Source organism: Rhinoderma darwinii, unplaced genomic scaffold (genome assembly GCF_050947455.1).
Source record: "Rhinoderma darwinii isolate aRhiDar2 unplaced genomic scaffold, aRhiDar2.hap1 Scaffold_730, whole genome shotgun sequence".
Classification (NCBI taxonomy): domain Eukaryota; kingdom Metazoa; phylum Chordata; class Amphibia; order Anura; family Rhinodermatidae; genus Rhinoderma; species Rhinoderma darwinii.
The window spans coordinates 35,281-55,977 of record NW_027464292.1 but is presented as its reverse complement, the minus strand read 5'-3'; the positions used below and the strand labels follow the sequence as shown (position 1 = coordinate 55,977).

The 20,697-nt window shown below is 42.1% G+C and overlaps 1 protein-coding gene across 1 annotated transcript in view; it reads right to left on the bottom strand.

Moving 5' to 3' along the window:
- Positions 1 to 10,869, bottom strand: part of LOC142729651 (membrane-spanning 4-domains subfamily A member 4D-like) — a 31,411-nt gene extending 20,542 nt beyond the window's left edge. Inside the window, exon 1 of the mRNA XM_075849291.1 lies at positions 10,612 to 10,869. Within this exon, the coding sequence (XP_075705406.1) occupies positions 10,612 to 10,869 (258 nt within the window). The remainder of the gene's footprint in view (positions 1 to 10,611) is intronic.
- Between the last annotated feature and the right edge of the window lie 9,828 nt (positions 10,870 to 20,697).

Below are 20,697 nucleotides of genomic sequence, written 5' to 3'. Positions count from 1 at the left end.
GCCTATCAGGACCAGCCGAAGGTTGGTCCTGATGGGCTTCTGTCCATGGCAGACCCGGAAGCCATTGTTTGGCTTCCGTTTGCCATACTAACTATCGGCAGACCCCGCGATTTCGGACGGGGGTCTGCCGATATGTTAGAAACCCCTAAAATTCGGCGATTGCACCCGATCGCCGAATTTAAGGGGTTAATGCGCCGAAATCAGCGGCAAAGGACCGCTGGCCGGCAAGAGGGGAGTGTCAGCTGTCGGCGACAGCTGACCTCCTGGTTCCCGGTGCACACTGTCGCCGACAGTGTGCACCGGGATTAACTCAGTAACTGTACGTCCTCGTGCGGGAAGTAACTTCCTGCAACGACGTACAGTTACGTCCTGGTGCGGATAGGGGTTAAGAGCATAAGATTGATAGGTATAGCCTGATGCAATACCAGAGTCATACATATTGGTATGATATTCCCTATCAAAACAAACACCAAATGAAATGTAGAGCGTTACAGAAAACTCTCCCCCCAGGTGATATTATATACAAACTCAGTTGCATCAATGCGTATAACTCCAGAGATTCACTAACTTAAACATCATTCCTGAGTGCGTCAATATAAAAAATGTTACATTTCTACCCTATTGTATTTAGATTAGTCTCATAACAGGCCATTCATAGGAGAGCTATATCAAGAAAAAGTATTACGGCACAGTAGGGCCATCTACATCTCATATCACTTTGTTACAGAGTAGTAATTATAATCAAGAGAATCAAATAAATATCTTCCTTTTCTTGATCTTATCTTCTCCTGGGAGTTCAGATGGGTCACTTCAGATCTGCACCACACAAGGATACCAAACACATAGGACAAGTAGAAGGATAACTAAATAACTATAATACAAAAAACATAATTAACAACAGATAAAATCAGCAATAGACTTTACAGAAAAGGGGCAAAACTTAATGTTTCGTTCAATCCATCGGGTTTCATTGACCCCAGTAGGACAATCCACCTGCACTCTTTCTGTGCAAGAATCTTCTTCGCATTACCCCCTCTGATGCCACAATGAACCCTTTCAATACCCCGTATTGATAAAGTTTTGGGGTTACAGTCATGATGTGTCTTGAAGTGCCTCGGTAGTGTTTTTAATTGTGTAATGTCGATAGATTCTCTTGCCCCCATAATGTCACGTACGTGTTCCCTCGTACGGACCCGTAGTTCCCTAGAGGTGAGTCCCACGTAGACTTTTGGACAACCACACGTCGCGTAATACACCACATGAGTGGTGCTGCATGAGATGTATTCTCTAATTTGGAATGGTCTTTTCCCATCAACCGTGGAAAAGTGCGTTGCACGGCAAATGTTGGCACAGGATTTACAGTCACCACATGGGAAGCACCCTTTCCTAGGCCCTCGCGACCCAAATGGACATGATTGTTGGGGTACATAGTGACTGGAAACAAGGAGATCCTTGAGATTTTTTGATCTTCTTGCTGTCATTAATGGTCTTGCTGATAAACCCTGTGCCAATTGTGGTTCAGATTTTAAAATCGGCCAATGCCTGGTTAAGATGGTCCTCATTGCATCCCACTGCCCATTAAAGGTTGATATGAACCGTACGTTTGGATTATTAGTGGCTCGTGATTTTGGTTTAAAGAGATCCGTGCGGGGGGTAGATCTCGCTCTCCTGTAGCCTAGTTTTATATTCCTGTTACTGTATCCTCTTTCTCTAAATCTTTTAGTGAGATCAGTTGACTGCTGCTCAAACAGAGTATCTGAAGAGCAGATCCGCTTCATCCTGAGGAACTGACCAACTGGGATGGCTTTAATAGTGGAGGGGGTGTGGGCTGATGACGCATGCAGCAAAGCATTGACCGATGTGGTCTTACGAAACACATCGGTATGTAAAAAGCCCAGAGTATCGGTGAATATTTGTATGTCTAGGAATTCTACTCGATGGGAATGATGTTTATACGTTAACTTGATATTGAACTGATTGTCATTCAAATGCTGCATAAAGGTCATCAGTCCAGACTCCGGTCCTTGCCAGGTAAAGAAAATATCGTCAATATAACGTGTCCAGGAGAGTACATGGTCAGCGGCGCAGGCTCCGTCCCCATGAAAAACCTGCCTCTCCCAAAAACCGAGAAACAGGTTCGCATAGGACGGAGCGCACGCCGCCCCCATTGCAGTACCCTGTTTCTGTAAATAAAAAAGATCTTTAAATACAAAAAAATTATGACTCAAAATAAATTGTAACAGATCCATAATCAGATCACATAGTTGGCCATCCCAGTTACTGGTCCCCAGGAAGAAGCGGACCGCCCCCCAGCCCATCTTGATGTTTAATACTGGTATATAGGGATTCTATGTCAGCAGTCACGAGATACGTGTCTTGTTCAATTTGAATCCCATCGATCCTCCTAAGGACGACCGTCGTGTCCTTGACATATGACGGGAACTCTGCGACAAGTGGTTTCAAATAATAGTCGATAAATTTGCATATCGGGTCGCAGAGTCCGTCAATGCCGGAGACGATCGGACGTCCAGGAGGGTCGGTGGGATTTTTGTGTATTTTAGGCAGAAAATACAGGGTCGGTATTTTTGGGTCAGAAGTCACCAGCCCATCATATATCTTCTTGGGAATGATGCCCTTTTCAAAAGCTATATTCAAAATCATCAGGAGTTCCCGTGAGAAAGAGCCCAATGGATTGTATGGTAATTTCATATATGTCTGTTTATCTCGCAGCTGCCTATATGCCTCCTTTTCATATTTATTTATTGGCCAAATTACAACATTTCCCCCTTTGTCCGCAGGTTTGATGACAATATCATCCAATGCTTGTAGTTCCCTCAGTGCGGTCCTTTGTTGAAGAGTTAGATTGTCATTTGTCCTATATACGGACAGCTTTTTTAAATCATGAATCACTAATTTTGTAAAGATCTCCACCTGAGGGCATAAGGACAAAGGGGGAAATCTGGCAGATTTTGGCACAATAGTTGTTGGGAACGTACCTGAAATATCAGTACTTTGCTCCCGTAAAAGATCTTCTAAGGCTAGCAGTGCCTCTCTCTCCATCGGGCTATTAAACTCCACAGGGACATCTCCCCTACTGTGTAGCTTTTTGAGCACCAATTTTCTTGCAAATAAATGTAAGTCTTTTAAGGCTGTAAAGAAATTAAAAGAATTTGTCGGTGAGAAGGTTAGCCCTCTGCCTAGCACATCACATTGGGCATCAGAGAGGGCATGCGAAGAAAGATTCGTTACCTCAAGATTACGCCTTGGTTTCTTATCCCACTGGTCGTAAGATGGTTGTTTTCGTTTCACTTGCCTATCGAAGAATCTTCGTGAGTTTAGAGTTTTAGAGGCACTAGTTGATTCCAAAGTGATTCCATTCTCTCTTGATCTAAGGGGTTCATCCGCCGATGTATGGGAAGACATGGAGGATGATCGAGATCGTATTTTGGATCTCGACCAACCTCTCCCCATGCGCCATCTGTATACCCTTTGTTGCTGGTAATCTAGAACACCCCCTCCACTATTAAAGCCATCCCAGTTGGTCAGTTCCTCAGGATGAAGCGGATCTGCTCTTCAGATACTCTGTTTGAGCAGCAGTCAACTGATCTCACTAAAAGATTTAGAGAAAGAGGATACAGTAACAGGAATATAAAACTAGGCTACAGGAGAGCGAGATCTACCCCCCACACAGATCTCTTTAAACCAAAATCACGAGCCACTAATAATCCAAACGTACGGTTCATATCAACCTTTAATGGGCAGTGGGATGCAATGAGGACCATCTTAACGAGGCATTGGCCGATTTTAAAATCTGAACCACAATTGGCACAGGGTTTATCAGCAAGACCATTAATGACAGCAAGAAGATCAAAAAATCTCAAGGATCTTCTTGTTTCTAGTCACTATGTACCCCAACAATCATGTCCATTTGGGTCGCGAGGACCTAGGAAAGGGTGCTTCCCATGTGGTGACTGTAAATCCTGTGCCAACATTTGCCGTGCAACGCACTTTTCCACGGTAGATGGGAAAAGACAATTCCAAATTAGAGAATACATCTCATGCAGCACCACTCATGTGGTGTATTAACGCGACGTGTGGTTGTCCAAAAGTCTACGTGGGACTCACCTCTAGGGAACTACGGGTCCGTACGAGGGAACACGTACGTGACATTATGGGGGCAAGAGAATCTATCGACATTACACAATTAAAAACACTACCGAGGCACTTCAAGACACATCATGACTGTAACCCCAAAACTTTATCAATACGGGGTATTGAAAGGGTTCATTGTGGCATCAGAGGGGGTAATGCGAAGAAGATTCTTGCACAGAAAGAGTGCAGGTGGATTGTCCTACTGGGGTCAATGAAACCCGATGGATTGAACGAAACATTAAGTTTTGCCCCTTTTCTGTAAAGTCTATTGCTGATTTTATCTGTTATTAATTGTTTTTTGTATTATAGTTATTTAGTTATCCTTCTACTTGTCCTATGTGTTTGGTATCCTTGTGTGGTGCAGATCTGAAGTGACCCATCTGAACTCCCAGGAGAAGATAAGATCAAGAAAAGGAAGATATTTATTTGATTCTCTTGATTATAATTACTACTCTGTAACAAAGTGATATGAGATGTAGATGGCGCTACTGTGCCGTAATACTTTTTCTTGATATAGCTCTCCTATGAATGGCCTGTTATGAGACTAATCTAAATACAATAGGGTAGAAATGTAAAAAATTTTATATTGACGAACTCAGGAATGATGTTTAAGTTAGTGAATCTCTGGAGTTATACGCATTGATGCAACTGAGTTTGTATATAATATCACCTGGGGGGAGAGTTTTCTGTAACGCTCTACATTTCATTTGGTGTTTGTTTTGATAGGGAATATCATACCAATATGTATGACTCTGGTATTGCATCAGGCTATACCTATCAATCTTATGCTCTTAATATTATTATCAACATTTATTTTTGTTTGTTCACGATATCACCATATGCACACAATTTGTATATCCTAATGTTGTACTCTTAATTTATGTCTAACGCAATACAATGTATGTGCATTGACATATCATACACAATTTTATATTCCTTTGTTTGTTTCTCACTTTAGTTATAAAATTTATTTTCTTTTTTGATCATATTGCATATAATTGTGCATCACGTCTCTATATATATTCAATTATTTATTATTTATCACTGTTCTTCTCTTTTTGCATGTTCACATATGCCATTGATTCTTATTGTAACCTAAGACGATCTTATAACTATATCATTATGTCAATGGAACTACTAAAATACGATGTACAGCGTACATTATGACTCTGGGATCCTGATCCTGTCAATTTTCTTTTTGAATCCACTTACCTCCCTGATGACGTGCGCTTGCTCAGTGGGGCGGCCTGCGGCGACGCCTGCCACCTTCGGCTTCGACACATGCACTGCGCATGTCCGGAACTCCCGTTACGCGTCGGGAGTCCGGATATGCGCTCCAGCATGCGGGGCCGGATGTGGGGCATGCCTCTCTTCCGGTCGCGTCATCGGACAAGCGCCGATTCTTGTCTCGGCGCTAATATGGATCCATTTCTCTATGTACACACACTATAAAAGGACTACACACACTATGGGCTTAATGTACCCCCTGAGGAAGCAACCAAAGATAGCGAAACGCGCGTTGGGGTTGTACTGTGGACCTCTCAGCACGGACATATCGTGAGACCCTCACCTTTTAATGGGTAAGACAGCATCACTATAACTGCTCACCATACAATTACTGATTTTCCCTATGTCACTATATTTTGGCCAGGTATTTATCCATTGTTGCCACATAGACATTAGGACTTTGAGAACTATCAGTATATGACCCACTTGGATGAGATACTCTATATACTTTATTGTATGGGTAGTGAATATGGGTCTGCCCTAATATACCACTCTATTGTCTAATTTTGTCCTGTGCTGTATTGTATACCACGGTATTAGTACTAGAGTCTTCTTATGATGTGTTTTTAAATGTATGTTATTTTCTATTAATAAAATTTATATATTCTTGCATACTCAGACGCTATAGCTCTTTTTCTTCGGTATGGTTCTATAATTATGGAGCAGTCTATTTGATATAATATGGGGGGAAGTTGGTTCTCTAAACTTTACCTAGCCTGTAACCAACATATGCTTAGAGCTTATCTATCTATATGTAATATGTTGGCGCTATATAAATAAAGATTATTATTATTATTATTAAGGGTTATGTCCCTTCATGGTTCGTTTCTAGGTCTAATTGATAACTGCAGTCCGTCAAACTTGAAGGAATTTTCCCACAATTGACATCACCTATCCACAGGTGCCGCTCACTAGAATGCGGGTCCCGAACACCCCGGGGGTTCCTCGTCACTGGACAATCACAGTGAGGAGAACATTGAATGGAGCGACGGTTGAGCTTGTGCGGTGCTGCTCCATTCAAAGTCTATGGCGCTGACAGACAGATCTTTCCGACAGCCCCAAAGACATTGAATCGAGCGTACATGCTTGACTACGGCTTCCTCCAAGCTCCTCCTCACAGCGATCACTCGGGGCTCCCGTTCTAGTGATCGTGGGGGTCCCGGTGATCAGACATTACTTATCCTGTGGGAATGCCCCTTTAGAGGTTGGTCCACTTTGGTCCGAAGACTGAGACCACCATCAATCGCTTGAACAAAGCAGCTGAAGTGCTCACGTGAGCCGCTTCGTGTTTGTTCGGCTTTTTCTGGAAATAAATGTAAAGGAGTACGGGCTCATAGACTTTCTACGGAGTCCGTATACCGATACATCGGCTTTCCGGAAAAAGCCAGACACGAAGCGGCTGAGCGCTCACACAAGCGCTTTTGCTGCTTTGTTCTAGCTATTGGTGGGGTTCTCTGTGCTCGGACCTCCACCAATCCAAACTTCTGACATGTCACTACGACATGTCAGAAGTCAAACGTTTAGCTACACTTTAAGCACTCTCAGGCACCAGCGCTTGGTATGACTGCTACCTCGGCACCCAGGTTAGTAGTGACTGTGGTATCGAAGTGGTTAAATGGGCAGAATCTGAGTTACGGCCCATCACCCTGAGCTATAATTGTCCGGCCCAGGACAGGATTAATCGGGGCAGAAGGTCACATCATTTTCTTAAAACATCATACGAAGAATTTTTTACTATCTTATTACAATGTACGACAGGTTGACGAGAAAGGAAATGGTTAACAGTCGGCCTCGTTAGAATTCTATAGTTATACAGATGCCTTGTGCTCTGCGTAACCCAATGCTTCAGGAGAATTCGCAAGAGACAGCTGGCACCTGTGCATCATGGCATCCGGTAGCACGCACCAACCAGGTGGCAATATTACATAATATAGATTGCGGAGGAAGATACTTTAACCCTTAAAATACATTTCCATGCTTGGCCTAAAGCGCCAAACGATCGTAATATGGTACCTACATAACAGTGGCAAACAATGCCTATATAATCGTGCCATTCAGTGAACACATATCTATGGCTAAATAACGGTACATCAAGCAGCGGGCTACCGGAACAAGAGCATGATGCTAGAGGTTCCTAAATAGTGGAGGTCTTGGGACAATTGTTTAGCCCATAATATAATCCAGGCCTGGTGAGGTCTAAGCAAAGCTTTACAAAAAATACCACCCTTACCGCTACTTCTACGGGGACCAAAAACTTCATTGATGCTCTGCTCAGGACTCAAACAATAAGCAATGTGACAGCCCCTTTTAGTCATGTTCATGAACAGCACATGAAGCAACAGCTCAGTCACGTGGGGCCGTGTCGGAGCGTCATCATTATTAGAAAAGCTCCAGCGCTTACTGAATAATTAATGAGGTTTGAACTGCACCATAAACTATAGAATTTTTAATTAAAGTTTATTAATAAGTTACTTAAAGAGGCTGCCACCACATTAGAAGTGCCCTATATTGTACATGATGTGATCTGCGCTGTAATGTAGATAACAGTGGTCCTAGTAATAAAGAGGCTCAGTCACCACATTATAAGTGGCCTGTCTTGTACATGATGTGATCGGCGCTGTAATGTAGAGAACAGTGGTCCTAGTAATAAAGAGGCTGTCACCACATTATAAGTGGCCTATATTGTACATGATGTGATCGGCGCTATAATGTAGATAACAGTGGTCCTAGTAATAAAGAGGCTCAGTCACCACATTATAAGTGGCCTGTCTTGTACATGATGTGATCGGCGCTGTAATGTAGAGAACAGTGGTCCTAGTAATAAAGAGGCTGTCACCACATTATAAGTGGCCTATATTGTACATGATGTGATCGGCGCTATAATGTAGATAACAGTGGTCCTAGTAATAAAGAGGCTCAGTCACCACATTATAAGTGGCCTGTCTTGTACATGATGTGATCGGCGCTGTGATGTAGATAACAGTGGTCCTAGTAATAAAGAGGCTCAGTCACCACATTATAAGTGGCCTATATTGTACATGATGTGATCGGCGCTGTAATGTAGATTACAGCAGTGTTTTTTATTTAGAAAAACTATCATTTTTGACGGAGTTATGACCTATATTAGATTTATGCTAATGAGTTTCTCAATGGACAACTGGGCGTGTTTTACTTTTTTATCAAGTGGGCGTTGTGGAGAGAAGTGTATGATGCTGACCAATCAGCATCATACACTTCCCCCCATTCATTTAAACTGCAGATAGCGATATAGCTATATCACTATGTGCAGCCACATAAACACACTATAACATTACTGCAGTGTCTTGAAAATGAATATACATTACCTCCAGCCAGGACGTGATGTGTATTCAGAATCCTGACACTTCGCTAACACAATCCCGACACTACAGCACAGCGTAATCTCGCGAGATTATGCTGTAAACCGTCATTTAAAACGAGATTACGCTTGCCTTGCTGTAAATCTCACAAAAACGTTAGCGAAGTGTCAGGATTCTGAATAGACATGACGTCCTGGCTTGAGGTAATGTATATTCACGGTCAGGACACTTGATTAACGTTAATGTGTGTGTATGTGGCTGCACATAGTGATCTAGTAAGATCACTATGTGCGGAGTACATGAATGGAGAGAAGTGTATGACGCTGATTGGTCACTGATTGGTCAGCATCATACACTTCTCTCCACAACGCCCACTTGGTCAAAAAAGTAAAACACGCCCAGTTGGTCATTAAGAAACTCATTAGCATAAAGCTAATACAGGTCATAACTGTCAAAAATTATTGTTTTTCTAAATAAAAAACACTGCTGTAATCTACATTACAGCGCCGATCACATCATGTACAATATAGGCCACTTATAATGTGGTGACAGCCTCTTTAATTTCACATATTATTGATATTACATTTTTGGTCCCCAGATAACCCCTTTAAGATCTTTTACAAACTTACACTATTTATCCAGGGTCAGGAGTAGGGATAGGCGTAGTATGTGGTCATCAATCATGGATTAAAAAAAACAAACGTTCTTACGTGCATTTCTGTGCATTTTAAGTGCCACAATACGCATTAAAAAAATGTCTGACTAAAGTTCCTTATTGACGTGAATGACAAAACATGGCGTTAGTGCATACGGCGCCTTTTTATTTACACGTGTAATAAAACGAAAAAATAAAAAATAAAAAAAACAACTTTGTTAATTCTTGCTGCATTTAACATGTCGAGTATTCCATTGAATTTATTGGGAGACCAAAAAAAAGCAGAGTCAAAAACCACATCAAAATCTTCATATTCACTAAATACCAAATTCTAAAAAAGCGTTTGATGTGTAGTATGGAACCCTTTTTTTCAGCCTTTCTAATTATGCCACGTCGACTTAAATTAATCCTTTCCTGTGGAGGTAATCGGCTGATTGAAGAGAGAAAGCACCAATGGTGGGAGGCACATACCGTTCTCATACATACATTGCGTGGTCTCTCCTTTCAGACTCCAGAGATGCCACTCTGAATAAAGAGCACCATATTTAAACCTCTGCCAGTCTCTTTTTCCCCCCTAGTGGTGTATACCCTGTGCTTATAATGTTGACCCGGAATGATTCATGAGTACTTTTCGGTAGCTGACTGTATAGCAAGCTTTTGACCTATTTATTTTGTGCCCACCCCTGTATGTTGTTTGGCTAAGAGGTTTGTTCCCATGAACGGCATACTCGACCATGTGACAGCCGTTTTTTTAACGGCCGTCACACGGCTGCATTAAAATCAGCGGACGTCTATGGGGCTGTTCACACGGCCGTTTCTTTTAACAAACCGTGTGGGCGGCCCATGAAAAATAGGACATGTCCTATTTTTGCCCGTTTTCACGACTCCCTCAATAGACTTATGAGGAATTTATGAAATCGGACCCCTCACGGATGCAAATTGGCAATGAAAAATGTCAGTTTTCACAGCCGATTTGACACCAGTTCGGGTGAATGAGCCCTTACAGTATGTATTGAGAAGTAATGTTTAAAGGTGGTGGCTAGAAGCTAGTGCAGTCCGAATGGGGCTAAACAAAACAAACTAATATTTGATCAATTATTGCTGAATTGAGGAGTAAAGCAGATTCATGATTGGTTGCTATGGGTCGGTACAAAAATGTAAAAAATCTCCAATACTTACCCCAAGAACCTTGGGTTTGCTCTTTAGAAAGATTTGGTAAAAGGCCGACGATTCTGTAATTTGAGGGATGACAGCAGCAAAGCTCCATTGTGGAGCCACCGTAGGGACTTTCCACATCTGGGGATCGGGTGGAGCATTATATTCAGGAGGAGCGGGAGGAACATGATATTGTGGAAGACCGTAAGGTGGAGCAGTAGGGGTCGTATCGCTGGTTAAAGCTTCATAGCTGTGAGTGGTGGCTCCGTTCACTGCTAACATTGTGGGAGCTTGGTGGATAATAAAGGATAAAAGGACCTGCGCGTAAAATAACACGTAAGACTCATACCGATATAGGATCCGTTGCTTCCCTTCTACCTAATTAACATTAAATGTCTGTGCCCAGGGATCTATTGCCAGGGCAAAACAACAATTCACCAGCTGCAACTGTGCAGTCATGCGTGACTGTTATAGAAACCAAAAGGAAACATTAACTCGTCCTCAACTCGATCTCTTCATGAACGTTGTACATTTATAATGTGCTTCAGTGACCGAACAGATTCCAACTTTCTCGACAGAGTGGTTTTGCCAGTTCTAAACCGGCTTACCATCCCTGTCTTGTAACACTCGGCCTTAAGACTCATGCACCCAACTCTGTTGGAGCCTATATGGAGGCACACGTCGTCATTGGCACATGATGTAGCACCATATGGTGCCAACTTACAGGGCCGTACTAAAGAAATATAGGGTAGTTGTAATATGGGGTCCTATGTAATATGGCGTCTTAATGCACAATTTTTTCATTCACATGGAATCCAACCAGACAAAAAAACTTGATGCCTCCATATGAAATCAGGAGGCATAAAAGTGGTAGAGTATGGCCCTATAGACGTATATGCGTGCCATAATATGGCCCTGTTCCATGTAAGGCAGTGGTGCAGCTATAGGGGGTAGCGTCTGCGGGGGCCCAAAGGACTCTTGGGAATATAAGAACACACCAGTTTTATAAATGGCACATGCACATCAATAAACCTTGGGCACCTATGGCCCCATCGCTAGTTGTCCTTCTTTGTACCACTTTTGGTAGGTAATCACCACTCCGAACTGGGAACACCCCACAAGACCGACCATTTTGGAGATTGTGAAAGTGATTAAAAGAACGTTTAAATGATTTCATTTTGTGCAGCGGCCATCTTGTCTGGAGTCTTCATCTTGTTTCTCTTGTATTGAAGAAAAAGTCATTGCTCCTTTAAGACAAAATTGCGTGTTTAATCCTTGACCTTGGCTCCCATACGAGGCTTGGAAAGAAGGAACAGGGAGTGAGATGAGAAGGGGAGACACATTCACATGAGTATATCTCCCCCATCTTAAAAGAACAATATATTATATTCTTGCCAAGAGAGATAAGTCACCTGCAAACCTGATGTATGAAGAATTATAATGATGTATCTGAAATGTATCGTGTCTGTAATTGGCTGAATTTGAAATATTGTCACATTCTCTCTGATTGGTTAACCTCAAGCCGACACCCCTTCTGAATGATATTGTAATGGAGTTTGGCAATAAACCTCAGAAGAGTATTCTGAGCACACCTGCAGCGTCTGTGTGTTATTCCTCCCTCGATTTATCGATAAAACAGGATTTGGATCGGGATAAATCACCGTAGGGCGGGTATCGGTTGACACACCCATTACAAATTTCATATGAATGAGAAAAATGAAAATGCGGCACTCACCCGTTTGCAAATCTTAACTTTATTGTGTCATCTTAGCAAGGGAGGACAGCTAGTTGTAGGTTACAGCCTGTTTCGTGCTGGAGATCGCGCTTCTTCTGACAAGAAAGTTAAGAAGATTTGCAAACGTGTGAGTGCCGCATTTTCATTTCTCTCATTCATATTATACTACAAGATCGTCTGTTTTTATGCTGAGCACCGCCCGAAGTTTGCTTAAATGAGGAAACCCTGACTCCACTTGCATCTATCTGCCTGTTCCATGCTGTGAAGATTGAGAGTGGTGCCGACTTCCTTCTACTGTGCTTCATTACAAATTTCAGTCAAATATATTTTGGCTCAGTCGTTACGTCAGTCTAGTTGCAGTCTAGTCATCACAATTTGGCCCGTGTCAAAGTTGCTCAGATCCTTACATCCTTTTCTGTTTCCAACATCAACTTCAAGAACGGACTGCTTAATTGCTGCCGAATATATCCCTCCCACTCGTGTCAGATGCCATTGTAACCAGAAACACCAGAACACCGTTGCAAAACACGGTCCTAGTTCCTGCAGTCCTCTTCACTCCCGGGCAGCGCAGCTGAGTATTTGCGAATTCTAGTCTGGGGTCTGTAGTAGTTTAGGGGGTCTAGTTTTTGGTTTCTGTATTTGTTTAGAGGGGTTTAGTATTGGGTCTGTATCTTTACAGGGATTTAAAATGGAGTCTGTGTTTGTTTAACCCCTTAACGACCATCCACTGTCCTTTGACGGCAGGCGGCGCATGTGCTTAGTCTACAGTGACGTCTTTTGGCAGCGTCGTAGAAGAGGCCGATGAGCGCTCATCCTCTAAGCAGGAGCTATAACTAACGGCTCCTGATCTTAGAGGAGCTTGCTGAATACAGCTTGGGTTGGAAAACATTCAGACCCCAGCAGTTTAACCCTTAGATCGCCACGGTCCGTCACTGCTGAAATGCAGAGGTAAAAACTGTAAAAAAAATAAATAAAAATGTAGCTGGTTATTAAGACCTTTTCAGGCCCGGTCATTAAGGGGTTAAGGGATCTGATCTGGAGGTCTGTAATAGTGTTCGGGTATGTGCACACACAAACTCAAGAACGTCTGAAAATACGGAGCGGTTTTCAAGGCCGTTTTTAGAGCTGTTTTTCTATAGAGTCAATGAAAAACGGCTCCAAAAACACCCCAAGAACTGACATGCACTTTTTTAAAACCGACCGCGTAAAAAACCGACCCGTCGGAACAGACCGCCGTATTTCCCATTGAAATCAATGGGCAGATGTTTGGAGGCGTTCTGCTTCCGATTTTTCAGCCGTTTTGCGATAAGTTTACGGCCCAAAAAACAGCTGAAAAAACTACGTGTGAACATACCCTTAGAGTCTAATGCCTCTCCTGCAGAGTAGTCAGGTCAAGTACAAATCCAAGCAAAGGCGAACTAAAAAATAAGCCAAAAGTAGCCCAACATTTACATTGCAAACAAACTAAATAGATTATAGTAAAAAAGAAAAAAGGGGAGATTTTGCTACATAATGTAGACACAGCTTGCCACATGAATCTCGTGGTAGAAAGAAGTCTTGACTGCAGATTTTCTGGGACATAGATAAGGTAGAGCTTTTTTATTCGAAGTTGAACGAGTGATCATTTTTTTGTCCTCTTTGCGCTTGAAGTTCATCTGATAATGATCTGATCCAAACAGGGGATCCAGATTCACAGTAAAAAATCTTACATATTCAACAAAGATCCTTACTTTACTCCTCCATGCCACCACACTAGCCAACCCCTTCTACCCATCCCAAACGACATCCCTAGATTAGTGTGTGTCTTTATTCCACCACAAACAATGTCTCGAGTAATGTTGAGAGTCCAATGCATGCTGATGAATGCATCAGTTTTCCCCATGTTAGGTCAAGGATAGAGATATAAAACGCCCACCTTTGTCCACACGCCTGTGCCAGATCACCATTAGAGCTCTACATCGAAGGTCTCATGCACACGACCATGTTCGGTCCATGATATACAGACCACATTTCCTGGAGCGAACACAGTTCAGGGAGCCGGGCTCCTAGCATCATACTTAAGTATGAAGCTGGTGTCCCTGCCTCCCCGTGGGAATACAGTCCCGTACTGAAACAGGTTTTCAGTTCGGGACAGTATTTCTGCGGGGAGGCGGCGACTCACAGCATCATACGTAACTAGGGAGCCCGGCTCCCTGAACGTTGTTTGGTCCGGGAAATGCGGCCGACATACGGTCCGTATATCACGAACCGAACACCGTCGTCTGCGAGAGGCCTAAGGACTGGATAGGAAAAGCCTCAAATCGTATAGCAGGTATAATGAGTAACCAATGAGATATCTGGGACTAATGGCATTCCTTATTATCCGATACAGTACCCAGCCATCATCCTGTCAAACAAATATGTGAGCAAGAGTAGCATTGACTTTAAAAAATCTCAAAGAGCATCACCTAATAGTCACCAAATCGATGCCTGTCCGCCATATTTGAATTAACATTTTCATGGAATGACCACAAAACCAAAACTGCATTTGCCATTCTTCAGTTTATTATAAAAATGTAAATTAATGTGGTCTTCGTGGGTCACACAATACAACAGCTAAAACACTGTAATAATGTCCTCAGTAAAAGCGAGAACTCGGACGAGCACCTCTCAGGGAACGCAGGAATATTTGGCTTACTGAACTCGGCTTTGTTGACGGAAGTCAAACATGACAGTCACTTTTGACTGAATAATGGAGAAACTCCAGATAAATCCTGGTTTTGCTACACAGCTAAATAATCCTGTTACGGAGTCCAGGGTGTTCAAAATTAAAAAGGTAAGAAAAACAAAATTGAGCCTCGTTACCAGTCCAGCGCTATTTTTCCACTACTCTGTTGCATAAGAGATAGCGACGCTCTATCCTGCAATGTTCATCCAAAACTGAACACTACCGATTACAATTATTTTTAGTTGCTGCCTTTATAGTGTGAGATAGGTTATTATAGAGGAAAAATGTAGAGGCTTTTGTGTGGGTGCCTTGTGTATACTTGTTTTAGTTTATGTGCCACTTTAGATTCTGCCTTATATAGTGTATACAGATAGTATAGACAGTCGGTGAAAGTTAGGGAGGGCTTATAACTCTTTCGCTAATCATTGTAGGGACTCATCTATTATATCACTGCACTCCTGCTCCCTTATATAGGGCAGAAATCATCTTTTCAGCAGCACTATATGCATAGAAGACATACAGAGGAACAAGGAGGGTGGAGGGTTCTCAGAGTTGCCAGTAGGGATAGAAGTGACTATGTAATCCTGTAGTTGACAGAAGAAAATGACCTCCTGTCTGCACGAGAGCATGGTCTATTTTGGTGGCCAGACGGAGATGACATTATATAGCTGATCATAATGAGAGTTCAAATTGGTTTGATGCAACGGAGCTTGGAAGAAACAAATAAAACGACTAGACTATGGCAATAAAATTTGCCAGAGTCCTCTTTTAACCCCTTAACGCTCCAGGACATACTATTATGTCATGGTAAGTGCATCGTTCGCGCTCCATGACATAATAGTATGTCATGGAGTAAACACGGCGCCGTTCGCGCGGGGCGCGTGCATGAGCTGTGATAGCTGCTGTTTCCGACAGCAGACTATCACTGCTCAATGTGCCGGGACCGATCGCGGTGGTCCCCGCAGATTTAACCCCTCAGAAGCCGCGTTCAATAGCGATCGCGGCTTCTTAGGGGTTAATCCGCCATCGCCGGCCTGCTACACGATAGCGGCCGGCGATGGTGACTATGGCAACCGGACACCAAAAAATGGCGTACGGCTATGCCATAGACGGAAGCCTAGTGGGTCCTGACAGAGTCAGGACCCACTATGCTTGCTGACAGTTCTAATACACTGCACTACGCATGTAGTGCAGTGTATTAGAATAGCGATCAGGACCTCCTGCCCTCAAGTCCCCTAATGGGACAAAGTAAAAAAGTAAAAAAAAAGTTAAAAAAAGTTGTGTAAAAATAAGAAAATAAAAGTTTTAAAAGTAATAAAAGTAAAAATCCCCCTTTTTCCATTGTCAGTCTTTATTATTAAAATAAATAAATAAATATACAAATAAACTATACATAATTGGTATCGCCGCGTCCGTAACGGCCTGAACTACAAAATTATTTCGTTATTTATCCCGCGCGGTGAACGCCGTAAAAAAAATAAATAATAAACCGCACCACAATCACAATTGTTTGGTCACTTCACCTCCCAAAAAATGGAATAAAAAGAGATCAAAAAGTCGCATGTACCGAAAAATGGTCCTGATCGAAACTACAGTTCGTTACGCAAAAAATAAGTCCTCGCACGGCTTTTTTGAAGGAAAAATAAAAACGTTATGGCTCTTAGAATAAGGTAACACAAAAAGTGAATGATTTATTACAACAAGTATTTTATTGTGCAAACGCCATAAGACATTTAAAAAAAACTATAAACATCTGGTATCGCCGTAATCGTATCGCCCCGCAGAATAAAGTGAATATGTCATTTATAGCGCACGGTGAACGCTGTGAAAAAAATAGAACAAAAAAACAATAGTAGAATTGCGGTTTTTTAGTCACAGCGCCACATAAAAATAGAATAAAAACTGATCAAAAAGTCGCATGCACCCCAAGAAAACTACAGTGGATTCATCAAGGTCTCTAGTTTCCAAATTGGGGTCACTTTTGGGGGTTTTCCACTGTTTTGGCACCACAAGACCTCTTCAAACCAGACATGGTGCCTAATAAAAAAGAGGGCTCAAAATCCACTAGGTTCTCCTTTGCTTCGGAGGCCGGTGCTTCAGTCCATTACCGCACTAGGGCCACATGTGGGATATTTCTCTAAACTGCAGAATCTGGGCAATACGTATTAAGTTGCGTTTCTCTGATAAATCCTTTTGTGTTATAAAAAAAATGGTATAAAGAGGATTTTCTGACAAAAAAAAAAAAGTAAATGTCACCTCTACTTTGCTCTAAATTTCTGTGAAACACCTAAAGGGTTCATAAACTTTCTAAATGCTGTTGTGAATACTTTGAGGGGTCTAGTTTCTAAAATGGGGTGTTTGATAGGGGTTTCTAATATATGGGCCCCTCAAAGCAACTTCAGAACTGAACTGGAACCTAAAAAAATAAATAAATGAGGCAATACTTCGCTTCTTACATTATACTGATAATGAGTCGTGCCCACCCCGAGATGACCCCATTTTGACCGTTTGTATAAACGGAGACCCCTATTAGACCGTTTCAGTGCCCGGTTTTCCCAAGTATACACCCCCGAGAAGTGTATTTCTATTGATGAGTGCCTGGTACATTTTAAAGCGAGGGTTCAATTCCGCCAGTACCTGCCGGGTAAGAGGGCAAGGTATGGCGTGAAGATGTATAAGCTGTGCGAGAGTGCATCAGGGTATACCTACAGGTTTAGGATATATGAAGGAAAGGCCACCCCCAAACCAGACTGCATCCTGGACTACAATAGGTACATGGGAGGGAAGGACTTGTCAAATCAAGTCCTGAAGCGCCATGCGGTGTGGTATAAGAAGCTGGCCGGGCACATCCTACAGATGGCTTTGTACAATGCGTACGTGCTACGTCGATGTGCAGGCCAGAGGGGAACTTTCCTGGAATTTCAAGATCTAATCTTTAGGGACCAGGAAGGGGGGGCACCCAGTACTTCTGGAAGCGAGGCCACACGCATCGTACCAGGGCAACACTTTCCAAGAGAAGTTCCCCAAACCGGTGGAAAGGGAAAGAGTCAAAAGAGGTGCAGAGTCTGCTATAAGAGGGGGATAAGGAAGAACACAATATACCAATGTGACACGTGTCCCGAAAAACCAGGGCTCTGTATAAAAGATTGTTTTAAAATGTATAATACATCCCTTGATTTTTAATTTACCCTGATGCACTCCGCACAGCTTACCCCCCTCATCTTTCCCTTCTGAGCCCTGCTGTGTGCCCAGGCAGCTGATAACAGCCACATGTAGGTTATTGCCGTACCCAGGAGAACCCACATTACAATTTAAGTCGTGTATATCTCCGGTGGCGCATGCTGGGCACACTATATCGGACACTGACATGCCATATATATATATATATATATATATATATATATATATATAAAATTGCAAATCTCACTCTGCACCATCTGCTGCGCATTATCTTTTACACAGTACCTGTGGGGTCAAAATGCTCACTACACCTCTAGATGAATGTCTTAAGAGGTGTAGTTTTTAAAATGGGGTCACTTCTCGGGGGTTTCAACTCTACTGGTACCTCAGGGGCTTCTGCATACATGACTTAGCACCAGAAAAGCTCCAGTAGGCCAAATGGTGGTCCTTTCCTTCTGAGCCCTCCCATGGGCCCAAACGGCAGTTTATCACCACAAATGGGGTATTGCCGCACTAAGGACAAATTGGGCAACAAAATGGGGTATGTTGTTCCTTGTGAAAATAAGAAATTTTGATCAAAAATGACATCTTATTGGAAAAAATATCATTTTTTTCATTTCACAGCCCAATTCAAATAGGTGCTGTAAAAAAACTGTGCGGTCAAAATGATAACAAAAACCATAAATGAATTCCTTGAGGGGTGTAGTTTCCAAAATGGGGTCACTTCTGGTGGGTTTCCATTGCTTTGATACCTCTGGGGCTCTGTAAATGCGACATGGCACCCGAAAACCAATCCAGCAAAATCTGGACTCCAACAAACACATAGCGCTCCTTTCCTTCTGAGCCCTCCCATGGGCCCAAACGGCAGTTTATCACCACAAATGGGGTATTGCCGCACTAAGGACAAATTGGGCAACAAAATGGGGTATTTTGTTCCCTGTGAAAATAAGAAATTTTGATCAAAAATGACATCTTATTGGAAAAAATATCATTTTTTTCATTTCACAGCCCAATTCAAATACGTGCTGTGAAAAAACTGTGCAGTCAAAATGATAACAAAAACCATAAATGAATTCCTTGAGGGGTGTAATTTCCAAAATGGGGTCACTTCTGGTGGGTTTCCATTGTTTTGATACCTCAACACCTCTTCAAACCTGGCATGCTGCCTAAAATATATTCTAATAAAAAAGGTGCTTCTTTGCTTCTAGGGCTTGTGTTTTAGTCCACGAGAACACTAGAGTCACATGTGGGACATTTCTAAAAACTGCAGAATTTGGACAATACATATTTAGTAGTATTTCTCTGGTAAAACCTTCTGTGTTACAGAAAAAAAATTTAATAAATTTCAAATTCAGCAGAAAAAATGAAATTTGCAAATTTCCACTTTGCTTTAATTCCTGTGAAATGCCTGAAGGGTTAAAAAACTTTCTATATGCTGTTTTGAATACTTTGAGGGGTCTAGTTTTTAAAATGGGGTGTTTTATGGGGTGTTTTATGGGGGTTTCTAATACATAGGCCCCTCAAATCCACTTCAGAACTGAACCGGTACCTTCAAAAAAAAAGGCTTTTGAAATTTTCTTAAGAATATGAGAAATTGCTGTTTATGTTCTAAGCCTTGCAACGTCCAAGAAAAATAAAATAATGTTCAAAAAACGATGCCAATCTTAAGTAGACATATGGGAAATGTGAACTAGTAACTATTTTGGGTGGTATAACCGTCTGTTTTTCAAGCAGATGCATTTAAATTCTGAAAAATGCTATTTTTTGTAAATTTTCTCTAAATTTTGCAATTTTTCACAAATAAAGACTGAATATATCGACCAAATTTTACCACGAACATGAAGCCCAAAGTGTCACGAGAAAACAATCTCAGAATCGCTTGGATAGGTTTAAGCATTCCGACGTTATTACCACATAAAGTGAAATATGTCAGATTTGAAAAATGGGCTCTGAGCCTTAAAGGGAATGTGTTGCCAGAAAAACATGTTTTTTTTTAAAAAATTAAACATTTAGTGTGTGGGTGATTAAACATTGTTCAAATTTTTTTTATTTTTTTCACGAGTCAGGAAATATTATAAATTATTTCTAATTTATAATACTACCCATTTTTGGTCACTAGATGGAGCTAGTTCCCAAAATTGCAGCATTGCAACATTGGGTTAAAAGCCCTCGCTCTAGTGAGCTCTCAGCATCCCCCCCTCCTTTATCCTGGCTAGTGCCGGGATAAACGAGGGGTTTGAAAGGTTTAACCTCCTACACTGTGTGTCGCCATTTTTTGAGGTAACCCACAGTGTAGTAGGTTTACATACAGTAGTAAACACACACAAACACTAACATACATTGAAATCTCTTACCTGCTCCTGCCGCCGCGGCTCCCTCCGGCCCGTCCGCTCCATTTGCTGCCGCTGTTCCATGTGCACAAGTCCGGAAGCCGCGACCGGAAGTAGTAATATTACTGCCCGGCCGCGACTTCCGGTCCACAGGAAAA